The sequence below is a fragment of the Buteo buteo genome, chromosome 17 (assembly GCF_964188355.1).
Source record: "Buteo buteo chromosome 17, bButBut1.hap1.1, whole genome shotgun sequence".
Lineage (NCBI taxonomy): Eukaryota > Metazoa > Chordata > Aves > Accipitriformes > Accipitridae > Buteo > Buteo buteo.
In genome coordinates, this window is record NC_134187.1 from 16,960,908 (window position 1) to 16,973,314 (window position 12,407).

General features: G+C 34.3%; 1 protein-coding gene across 3 annotated transcripts in view; it reads right to left on the reverse strand.

The window, feature by feature from the left end:
- Positions 1–12,407, reverse strand: part of ASAP2 (ArfGAP with SH3 domain, ankyrin repeat and PH domain 2) — a 93,755-nt gene that overhangs the window by 20,236 nt on the left and 61,112 nt on the right. For all 3 annotated transcript variants that reach the window (XM_075049165.1, XM_075049162.1, XM_075049163.1), the window contains exons 12-20: positions 8,042–8,129; positions 6,014–6,062; positions 5,738–5,904; positions 4,230–4,363; positions 3,392–3,486; positions 1,517–1,706; positions 998–1,083; positions 686–801; positions 133–200 (exon numbers count right to left, since the gene is read on the reverse strand). In XM_075049165.1, the coding sequence (XP_074905266.1) occupies positions 133–200; positions 686–801; positions 998–1,083; positions 1,517–1,706; positions 3,392–3,486; positions 4,230–4,363; positions 5,738–5,904; positions 6,014–6,062; positions 8,042–8,129 (993 nt within the window). The remainder of the gene's footprint in view (positions 1–132; positions 201–685; positions 802–997; positions 1,084–1,516; positions 1,707–3,391; positions 3,487–4,229; positions 4,364–5,737; positions 5,905–6,013; positions 6,063–8,041; positions 8,130–12,407) is intronic.

A 12,407-nucleotide genomic window follows, 5' to 3' on the forward strand; every position in this document is an offset into this window, starting at 1 on the left:
ATATAACTATTTCTAAGTGTACAATTATTCCATCTGGAATATATTCATTGAATATTCAACTGTAAACTGTTAAATATTCAGACATGATTCGGCTTATAAATGCACAAACACACAGAAAGATGCAACACTTACCAACTCTTCACAGTGAGTATGTTTTAAACGTTTAGCTATATCAAGTGGCGTCTCTCCTGATTCATTAGCTGTATTACAGCAAGAAAAGAAAGTTATGATGATAGGTGTCACTATTAACATGTCCATTACTAAAGATAAAGACAAATCTGTAGCTACATAGTGAAGTAGTAGACCAACACACTCTAAAATTAATCTCTTTCCTTTGTATGTAGGTCTAACTCATACCAATCCTCTGAACATGACAAGCAGTAGCAACTCAACATGCCATATATATGGAATCATATACTGCCATTTCATGCCTACAACTAGGCAACAAGATATCAGTTAAAAATCTTGGTACTTACTTATCTAAATTTGTGTAAAAAACAAGTGTAATGTATAAGTCAATTTTAAACTTGAAATAAACTGTAAATATTGGGTTTTTTTAATGATGAAGATTATATTCACGGAATTATGATAAACAGTTGAGGAGAAAACGCACTTATTCCACCTTCACTGTTTCTTATCTGAAGCAGTGGCAAATATGAAATTGAAGTACACATTACCCTTTTACCTATTTCAATAGAAGCCTTTCCTCTCAGCAGCAGTTTGAGGCACTCAACGTTGTCCGTCAGACAGCAGTAATGCAGGGCTGTGCTACCTTTACATGTTTGCTTATCTAGATTGCCACTATTGGAGTATAAGAAAGAAGAAAACTGATTTAGTTTCCTACCCTATATTAATAAACCTTATTACAAGATTTTCAAAGAATAAAATTACATTTGCAGTACTAGAATTAGTTTTAGTACTTGTATTCATTTAGTATTTGTATTACTTGACATAAAAGCAGCATCAGTAATATTTTAATAGTTTTCCATACACTTACCTGTTCTGCACTAAAAAGTCAACTATATGAAGGGATGTTCGATCAACTGACCTAACAGCAAGGTGAAGTGCTGTTTCGTCTTGCTCCTAAGAATAAAACAAAAGAACACATTTGTTTCTTCTGATCTACAGAGAAGCAGAAATTTTAGTAAGACATACATTAGATCAAATAAGACATTTAATTTCAAAATATTTAGACAAGCTACCATGAAAATATTTCTTGTAAAGACTTTTATTGCTTCCCTTTCTTTCCTTTAAAGTAAACAAATGGGTTGAAAACTAATAGATTATTGAATGATTTAATGTTTAATGTTTTAATAGGTTTAAAATATGACAGCATTTGGAAAAAAATTAGATTAAACTATTTAATATCTTCTTTTGTTAAATTACATCATTAAAAGGACAAGTGTTCAAAACTGTTTCAAATCTTATTTTCAAATAAGAAAAAAATAGTCCTTTTTAATTAATGAAAACATATTGCACTTATAACAATTTGTCTAATAAAATTTACAACACTTACATGGCCATTGGCCAGTGGAATTTTTTCTGTGAGATCCACACCGTCAGCATATACTTGGACTAATCCAAGAATGTCTCTTGATTTGACTGCTTCACAAAGAGCGTGCAATTTAGCTGTATTATCAGTATGCTTCTTCCTTGCATATTTTCTCTCAATATACTTGGCAGTAATATAATCTTTTCTTGCATTCCTGAAATTGAATATAATTTATTTCTATAACTTTTAGCAGAAGATACACATTAGGATTTCCATAAATACATGCAAGTAATTTGAAATAAAATCTGGGAAGGACTATTTCTCATTCATTATGATAATTTTTGTTTTTAAATACACACATAAGCCATGCAGTCTCGTATTTCCAGTATGAAATGTAGCTACAGAAGATGAATCAAATATCCAGTACAAATACAGACTGAATTTTCCCTTCTGAACTCTGGTGTGAAGTTGAGATCAAGATTACCGAGCTCTATGTACAAAAGATACATCAAAGCTTCATAATGCTGGTTTGCTAACAGCAGCCTTGCAGGTTTGTGTTTACCTGACTTGTACTCCTCCATATGCTACAAAGGGATGGAAGGCATGGGATACAAAAATCTGTCTTATACCTCTGCACAGACTACCCAGGCCTTGGATCTGTATTCACAGCAGTTAGTATGTTCTGTAAAGCAACTCTTCACCACAACTGTAACAGGGAGGATGTAATGGATTTTTTAGTTTCGTCTCTAAACTGAGGTGAAAACTTAGTACACTTGAATCAGCACATGAATTATCACTTTTGCTGTTGATACCCAGCTAACAAATGGCCACTCCTCTTCCCATCACAGCAAGACAGGAAGTTGCATGCCTCCCAAAGGCATAACTCCTTACCAGCTCTTGGGATGTACGCAACATTGCACAGAAGACATTTAACAAAGCCATACTTCATCAACTAGATACTATATAACGAGCAAAAAGAAAAAAATCCAAATAATAATAAATTGAATCAATGGATAGCTCTTGTTCCTAAAGCATATGACAGTATTCCTTCATAGTTTTAAAAAAGTGTCTGTCTTCAGGTTCTCATTTCATTAAAAAAGCCCCAAATTCGATACGTAGATGTATCAAACTAAATGATTTTTTTTAAATATCAATTTTTAGAAGTCTTCTTATACTATTGATTTAGCATTCAGTAAAATTAATATTAATATTCTATATTATTACCGATAGTGGTAGTCAAAAATTATTTAAACTGCGCGGTTTAACGTTGGTTCTGTCAGAATGGTGAAAGTCCAGATAATGTAAAATCAGCTTCATGCAAAGCCAATTCTTCTGGGTTCGTTTCTGCATCATTTACTAGGTCTTTTACGATGGAGTAGTATCCAGCCAAGCAGGCAGCTGTCCTTGCTGTGTCTCTGCCATCACTGTTCAGTGGTTTTGAGGAATTCAATTATATGTTCTGTCTTTATTCCATATAGTTACAGACTTAAGTCCTAGGTGTAGTTTCTAAACACTAGGTGCTCGGTATCTTTCACGCAAAATGTATACCTTACTTCAGTTTCTATTTTGTGTTTAAATAGCACAAAAATAATAGCTTTTTTTAATCCCTACCCTTGTGTGTCTTTAAAATTCCCAACAAGTCATGTTTAATTTGTTTCTGTCCCCCAAATCATGATTCAGAGAGTTGGTAAAATAATCCTTATTAGGGAAGATATGATCAGATAAAGTTCAATAAGACACACACAAAGCATCAGAAAAAAGGTTCACTCCTTGGCTATAAGGCTATATATAAAGACATATATCTTCCATGGCCTGCTGGTGCAAACCATAATGGCACAACCCATTAGCAATATTAAATTAAATGCCTGCCTTTTTCAGAAGTAGTGGCTCTTTACTTACATATCACTGCTTGGATTAGGTTTGACCATCTCATCAACTGGCAGACAGAATTCCATAATCTCATTAAACCCAGCATTCCCAATATTCTTTGCAAGCTGATAAAAAAAAAATAAAAATCCACAGCTCACTTAAGAAACGTGGTCTGTTATTGGCCATGCACATACTAGTGGGAGAACAAGGGAAAATGGGGCTTGTGACTTTTTAGTTCTGATTCCTAGTTCTGCTACTATGTCAGTGATCGGGAACAAAGTAGGTACCTTTTTGGATGTCAGTTTTCAGCTAGGATTTAATACACAAACAAGTAACTGCAGAATAATCCATTAAGACACCAGATCATACAATAAATGCAAAATACTTCGTGCTGGGTAAGAACACACATACGAAGTGTCACAGAGCAGCTGATATATGGTAACTTCTCTGTGTAGCAAAGCTGAATAAATTTTTTTTCCTTTGAGGATTAAAGTTCTCCTCTAAAATAATGCTAAATAATTAATGGAATAAGTACTTGTGAAGTCCTTCAATTTTTAATCCGAGAGGCACGTTTATATGTCAAACAGCTGTGCTCCTTTAAAAAGCAACCAGGGGTAAAAAGGTTTGGAAATACAAAAAATATGAAGCCTCTACTAATTTGAATTCTAAGATCAGGCAAAGTTTACTGTAAGACACTATGTTCCAGGAGCTTCCCTGTAACTTGAGGAATTAAGCTTTCTTAAATTATGTTTATCTAGAGGCAACTTTCAAGATTGGGACAACATTATCATTAAAAGTGACAAAAATATATTTGTGTTGGAAGTCTTTTATAGTACTATTTTTAAGTAAATAAAAGCAGTTTCATTACCAGAAGTTCAGATGTTCCCAGCACATCTAATGTAAGTGATTGCATTCTGGAATAGTGAACACCAAGTTCTCTATGGATTCCTGAGCATTCAATGCAAGTTAGAATTCCCAAATTTGTTGAAAGCCACGTAGGATCTGAAACAGAAAGTACCCACAGAATTAAAATTTGTTCAGGTAATTATTTTATTCTAGAAAATGTAGTATACAGAAATGAAATTCTGTAAAGTAAGATTCCTGTATGTGAATTATCAGGTTTTTTAATTTATATCTTTACATTTACTGTATTGGGAAACACAAATCAATTTTTTTTTAAATGGTGAAAGAAGTGAAGATGCAAAATTTTTTTATCATTTTAAAATTTTTTTTTAAAGGACATTGCTATCCAAGTGAACTGCTCAGTCCAGTTTGTCATTCTCCACATGGCTTTCAGGAACTGTGTTTTTCTACCACCAATGCAATTGTGTCACATTCTCAGCTGGGGGTATAGGTGCAGTTCAGACTGAAATAACAATACCTACAGGGTTGGGGTTTTTTTGTATTTCAAGTATAGACTTTAGACTAAGTGAAGCAGCAGTGATTCTGAAGTATACATACAGCACTGCACTACAATGGACTCTCACTCAACTATTTCAAAGATATTAAGGCTCATCCCTCTCCTTCTGTTACTCTTGCTTGTCTTTTCTCCTGGTATTTTGCATTCTTGCTGTAACATTCCCTCATCTTCCAGACAAATAATTAATTTCTGAAGATTTAGACAGCTTAGAAATTCATTTATTTGATCAAGGTTTGGTAGTAGCTGTTTACAATCTTTTCCTTTAAAGACAACAGGATTGACTCTTCCCATAGTTTTATACAGTATCTATTGCTGGAAGTTACTATTGATTTATAAAGCGCATACAGCTTCAGAACTGATGTTTTCAGCTACAGTTTCAGATCAAAAAAATCTTAAGTCCTGCAGTGCCTCTGTAACATAAAAGAACACGGGAAACAGCACTATTTAAAAAATAATTTGAAGAGGATTAAAGTAGAAATTCATCGATCAACAAAACCAACACTGCAAACACTGTGAACCATAGTCAGCAGGTGCCTTCTTTTCCAAATAAGCACAGTCTTAAACATATTCATATAAGTCAAACATAAAAGTTAAAAGAAATATTGAGGTTTATTAGGAAAATGCTTCAAATATCTTACTGCTGTCCAGTTTTACCTAAATCTTATGTAAAATATGGGCTAATAAAATAAGTTCAATTGATTTATATAAGCAACAGTTTCAATTAGCAAAATACATGGGAGAAAAGTAAGCACTTTTTACTAACTTTTCTCCCCACTGACAATATTCATATAGCAAATCAATCTTAGTAAAGTAGTGCAATTAAATTGTTAGCACATTCTACTATGTGTATAATCTTTGTGAGATAAGGAGTAAATGTGAAAGCATAAAACATCAGCTTAAATACTCTCATGAGACATAGAATTTTTACCAATTAGAAATATGCTTAATTGAGTCACCTTGTGCTCCACAGTCACAACACACATCATTTCCAGTCATCCTCTGGACTTCAGATATAATTTCTTTAGTCAGTTCCTGGACAATATTATTTTCTCCTGTGTTATCATCTCCTTTGAATGCATTATTTAAAGCTTCCTCTTTGCTGTTTTGTAGCACAGATGTCCATCTAAAATGGCAGTAATATTTTGCTATTAAATGTTTTGGCACTTCTAACATTCAAGGTAATGTCTCAGTAGAACACCAGTATCAGAAATAAAATTAGCAAAGTAACTCACATTTGACATTCCTGTTCGTCCTCTGCTTGAAAGTGGTACGTTCTGTCGTCTGCACAATAAATAATTCACAAACTGATTAAAAAAAATGATTGAAAAACTGACTTTGCAGAAATCTCTCAGAAAAATCTAAAATTAATTGATGTATGACTCCTGAGGTCTCCAATCTCATCACTGGAGTGTTGACAGGCAAAAAGTCTATTTAGCAAGTTTCACTCTTACTACCTACAGTGCATCTATGTTTATACCTATGTTTACACAAGGTGGCTTGTTGCTTTTTAAAAAGAAACTGTTTTCTTTAATGCTGTGCTTCTGTTGCATAAGCAGCAGAAGAGCATAGTAATTTATCCATGTTCTGGATTTAACCTCAGTAATCACAAGTGTAAAGTTCTGCTGGGGGGGGGGGGGGGGGGGCAAGTGGTGAGTAAAATATAGAGTCCATATTTGAGTTTATCTGCACATGTAAGAAAGATATAAAGTTTCTAAATGAGCTCTTAAAACCACAGTAATCAAAAATGGCAAAACAAATTTGCCAGACAAAGTCCGAACTACTATCAGAATAAGCCCCAAGCTGTTTCAATTAAATCAGGCTCAAAAATTTTAATTTACTACTACTTTTGTAATTCTAAGCATTGTTATCATAGTGTACTATTAAAGAAAAAAGCATAATACATTTTAAGTCTAAGAAACAAATGAGATAAGATATAGTTTAATGATTTAGCTGGAGTTAAAATTAGAATAGTTGATAAGAAGAACAGAGCTAAAGCTACTGGCAAAAAGATATTCTAGGCTGAAAATTCCTAAAGTTTGAAAAATATTCAGGCAAAAAGGTATTAAAAGATAGTTTCAAACATGGGAAATTTTAAGAGAGTGAGGATATAAGAAAGGACAGAAAGGGAAGTGCTAGTTAAAGAATAAGAGATTTTATCCTGCCATGATACAGCAATTTGCAGTTTTTAAAAAACAAGGAATGTTTTTAAACTCTAGTAAAACAAAATGAAAAAGTGATCTGGAGAAGGCTAAGAGGCCAGTTATGCCTTGTCATATGTATGATGGGTCAAACGATAATGTTGTGATAAGCTGATATAGGGCAAAATGTGATGTGGTCATCAACAAAGAAAGAAAGTGTAAAAGTAAACAAGGAAGACCACTTGCTTGTGCAGAGATGGAAAAGCTGTACATTGCATACATGAGTACTAGTCTATTAACAGAAGTAGCAATATCTTACATTTACAAATACAAAAGAACTTTATGCTCCGATAAAGGAACAAATGACGAATAGATTTACATTCTTCTCACCAAATAATTTCAGATATATATTTTAGTAATATATTTTTATTGAGTCCGTAAATATAATACTAAAATGTCCCAGTGAGAAAAAAAAAGGAAACCTGATACTATACAATATTGTATCATCCCATTCAGTTCCCAAAATTATTCAGTTTTGGTGTTTTTAATATGTAGACTCTTTATCTCACCTTTGTATGTATTATGAGATTACAAAACTAAAAAAGTTTCCCGTATTTTCTTCACAGTTGCATAGAGACCACTATGTTTAGATTTTAAGAAGTTTTGTCATGGTTTAAAAGCCTCTTTTGACTTTGTACAAAAGTCATAACTTTTCAAAATGATCAGCTATGACATTTTCAATATAAAGAATGATGTCACAGAAAAAACATTGTTACTCTATTGTAAGGTAGCACAAAATGATATAGAAAGAAGGCGTAAAGACAGCTTTAAAAACAAGTGGTTTTCCAAAGATACAGGTACAATTAGTTGCATTATGCTAAAATAAGTGACATGGGAAATTGTCATAGGAAAGGCATTTTGGTTTTCCAAAGATACAGGTACAATTAGTTGCATTATGCTAAAATAAGTGACATGAGAAATTGTCATAGGAAAGGCATTTTATAAAGGGAAGCATTCTACAATTGCAAAAATGTTTAAGTGGGTTATTGACACATCTACAGAAATAATGCAAAACTCTTTTGATACTGGCTGCAAGTAAAAAGACCTAAACAACAAACCTACGTGATATGAGGTCAAAACATTTTTTCTCCTCTGGGTTTGTTTTCACTTGGCAGGTTAACAGATTGAGCTTTGCTGGAGGTCGGTTAGCCTATTTGAAGATAAAACATACACATTTTAGTATATTGATACTGACTGAGCCCTGCAGTCCAGAAACACAGGATAACATCCCACTGACCAAAAAGCCTTGACAAATGGCTGTTACTTTAATTTTCAAGGTACTCGGATTTTGATTTATGTTTTCTTCTGCATCATGGTTTGTAAACTTCATTATCTTATATCGGGCTGTTTTGTTCACTGATAACTGGATAGACACCAGAATTTTGAAAGGGGAGAGGGGTAAAATCACTTTAATTATCACTACTCTGATCACCTTACCAGTAACACTTATCTGAAGGAATCAGGTATGACAAGGAGACAGATTGATTTTACCTAAGTTTAATCCTCCAATATTTAGCCATTTAGTTTAAAAAAATTAGTTGTCTAGGTTTTCAATAATCAAATAATTTTACTCCTGCTAATGTTTTTAAAGAAAGCCTAGATAACCAGTTTAGAAAAAATGCTCAATTCTTAAACCAGTGAAGGGACACATTAAAGGAAAATAAGAAGTTTGCACAGAGAATTCTTGCAACAAACATATGCAAAATTAAACTGGAGATAGTTCATTACTAAAAAATGTAGTGAAACAAAATATAGTCTATAATGATATATATTTTCTAGTCAAATTCCTCTCAGCTATTTCAGTTCCTTATTGAGTAGAAAGTGGCAATGTTTTACTAAAAGCAAAATGCACAAGCAAACTTCATTTTGAAAAAGTCTCATAAAGGCTACAAAAACTTTTCAAATAGCATCTCTGCAGCAATCTCTTCTTTCCCTTAACCTGCCTGTCCTGCAGACCTGAGGTAGGACCTAGAAAGACATTGTGTTTGCAAACTTGATTTGAGGAATGGCTTGCACTTGCTACAATGGATAACTAGTTTCACTCTTGCTTTAGAATAATTAAAGCAGATTTAACTAGAGAGACTCTGCTCTATACAATAGCATCTGAAAAACAGTAATTTAAATCATTAGGAAAGTGCTATTACAAAGACAGCAATATACATAAACACATAACCACACTTACTGTTGCGTTCTAACAATTTTAATCTACCAAGTTGCTAAAACAAGATTTAATCATCTAAACAAGAACTATCAAATGAAGCTGAACTACCAGATAATGTAATTAACTTGCAATTAATCATAAGATATGTAGACCTTCACAATCTCTTCTAAATTTATTGATGAAAATATTTCATTCAAAAAAGGAGAACAAGTCTGAAGAGTACAAATCTCCTTGAAACAATCTCATAAAACAACGTAGCTGACCAAAAAAGAACATCATCATATCTGAAGACCAGTAAAAAACCAAAACCATGGAGAAACATAAGGAGGGAAACAATTACTTTTTTTTTTCCTGTTAAAAAAAAAGGGGGGGGGGGGGGGGGGAGAAAAAAAATAAGCATGGTGTCCTTGAAACAGCACACTTATGTTTTGCCTGATGTAAGCAGTAGATATAACAAAGTCATGCATGCTTTGAAACAACAAACCTGCAGGTCGCTTGCTGGGCAATGTAAAAGAAATTGTACCCAAGAGAGGTTCTGGAGGCAGCAAGATGACAATTAATGGACAACCTCATTGTATACTCTGCCTAGTAAACAGCTTTTCAAATTCCAGACATTCCTTTTAGTAGTAAAACTGCATGCAATTTTCATTATTTTAGCCTATCAACAAGAGTTCTTTTTAACTAGAAGCATACAAGAAAACATCTTGAAAATGCTAGCTTGGGCCCATTTTCTCGGTTAAATATACTTAGTATCTATAGCACTGAAGTTTCCAGTGTTTACATTCTTAATGTAACTGTCCGAGAAGTGTCCAGAAGCTGCATATAATGAAAATACAAAATAAAGCAAACAAAAATCAAAATATAAGTATTTGGTAAACAAGCCACAGGGCAACTCATATGTACCTTTCTCACAGGCTCTATGAGAATGTAAAAATGCAAGTAGATTCAGGTTAAGCAAGAATCCACTTGCTCCAGGACTTTGGACCTGAAGCGCATTCAGGACCTAACTAGTTTTCTATAACTTACAAAAAAATGAAGCTGTAAACGGATCCACTAAAATGCTTGAGAGAGCTCTGAAGAACCATTATACGCAGAACTCATCCCTCTCAGTAGGAGAATGCAGCGTAAGAACTCCATATCAGGATCTGAGAACCCAGAGAAATGGCTGCAACAACTTAAAACACATCCTGGGCCAATGTGCTGATCTTGGAATCCAAACATATTCCAAAGCTTTTAACTGAGGACCTCCTAACCTCAAGTCAAAATTAACAAGGGTATTAAAAACCCCTGACATCTTCACATGGGGCTGATACCACCTCATTCATGCTTCTACCCTAGAGCCAAATAACAGCCCTCCCACCCACCTCCCGGGCATCTGCCCATTACTTGGCAGACAACACACTTCCACCACATGGCAGATGATGCTTGGGGAGAAGTCAGTGCCACACGACAAAGTGAGGTAAGGCTGTATAAATTCCTTAGCCACACAAGGCTGTAGGTGGATCTGGACATTTGGCAGGATTAGGAGACACTAGAAGTAAAAAATGGTAACAAATGTGTAACTGCTACTACAGCATTTGTTTGAAACCTCTGAGCTTTTTTCTTGCTCGAGTCCCTGATTAGACAATTAAATTTCACACTACTGCTGAATTTTTGGACACCCATGTTAACACATCAACACCCTGAAAAGATGTGCTGCCACCTTTCATGCCATACATGCAGACGTCAGCATCAACTCATGTTCCTTCCTGCAGAAATGGTAACCCTCTATCCTGCAAAACTGACTTAAAATCTGTTCTGGCAACAATCAGTAAGTGTAGGAATCAAAAGTTTAGGCCTCTAAGACAATACTGAGGAGTGCCATGATACAGAGCTGATTTTTACAAAAGGCACAAGCAAATGTGTCCACTTACTTAGCAGACTGGTTGGCTGATTTCATCGTGCATTTTTTCTGGGTATCACAGTGATTTACTTAAGAATAAAAAGATTAAATCTGATTCTTTTGCCTTCAGATTGTCCTGTTAATCATAATGGTAGATTAAAGTTTCCAGGAGTAAAGAAAGAACAACAACAACAAAAAGATTCCTTGATATTCTTTGATTATATTCCTTTTTTTTGCAGACAACCAGCAAATTCCATTTAAGCTCTTTAAACACAAATCAATTTTGAGGAATTTGAGGTTCCTCAAATGTAAGTTTTTCCCTTGTGACTTCTTGATCTGGAAACCACTTAGGAATTCCTATTTACATGGTTCAACCTGCTTCTATCATTGTTTTTTTCATTCACATGCGTTAAATTGCAGTCAGGTAGATGTCAGAAAATTTCCAACTGCTAATAATTACACAAAGGAGCAGCATCTGGTTTTCCATCAACCATTGCCTTGCACGTTGCTCTATGAATACTAATATCTTTGAAGCTTTTAGTTGTCTAGAAGTATAATTTCTGTACATATACCAAAGCAGACACGTATATTCAGCATTACAGCTGGGTGACTGACAAAGAACCAACCATACTCTCCCCATCCGTATCAGGAGAGCACTTGGCAGGCAAGTTTAAGTCAGAATACAGCATGTGCAACTGCCTGAAGATAGCTGTTCTGGAAACTAACTAAAAAACCAGTCCCTCATAAATAGAGGCTACTCAAACAAAAACCAGAAAGCCATGAAGAACACTTTGCCCTTAGAGGAAAAAGCATTGACAAATTTGAATTTGACAAAGCAAGCAAAACTGACAACTGAATTTCTGAGAGATGGTTCATTCTGATGAACAGCTGGGAACAGAGAATGACACATCATATTTGAGAGACCAGGAGATACCAACCCTGAGAAATCTTGGAAATCAACGTTGCTTCAGTTCAGAGCAGCCCAGAAAATTCTTAACAAACAGAAATTACTTCTACCCATTCCCATGTATATAAAACAAGCACCAATTTTTTACACAAAACTGCTATCAATACATAAGGGGAAAGTGAGCAAATAAGTAAAAATACTGCCTAGGAGTATATTTTAAACAAGAAGGTAATTGTTTATTTTGTAATATAAAAAGATCAAGACCAAACCTGTGAAACCCACATAACTAAACCCACATTTAAGTATCTACCTTAGCAACTGATTTCCAGCTACAGCTCCACTGATTTCAGTGGGAACTTACCGCTTTTAAAAATGTTAGACCATCTGGTAGACAGCTTATAAAAAAAGAACAACAACAGTATCTTGATAGACTCAGTAACTGTACTTGCATGTGAAAGTTTTAAAATTCTGCTCTACA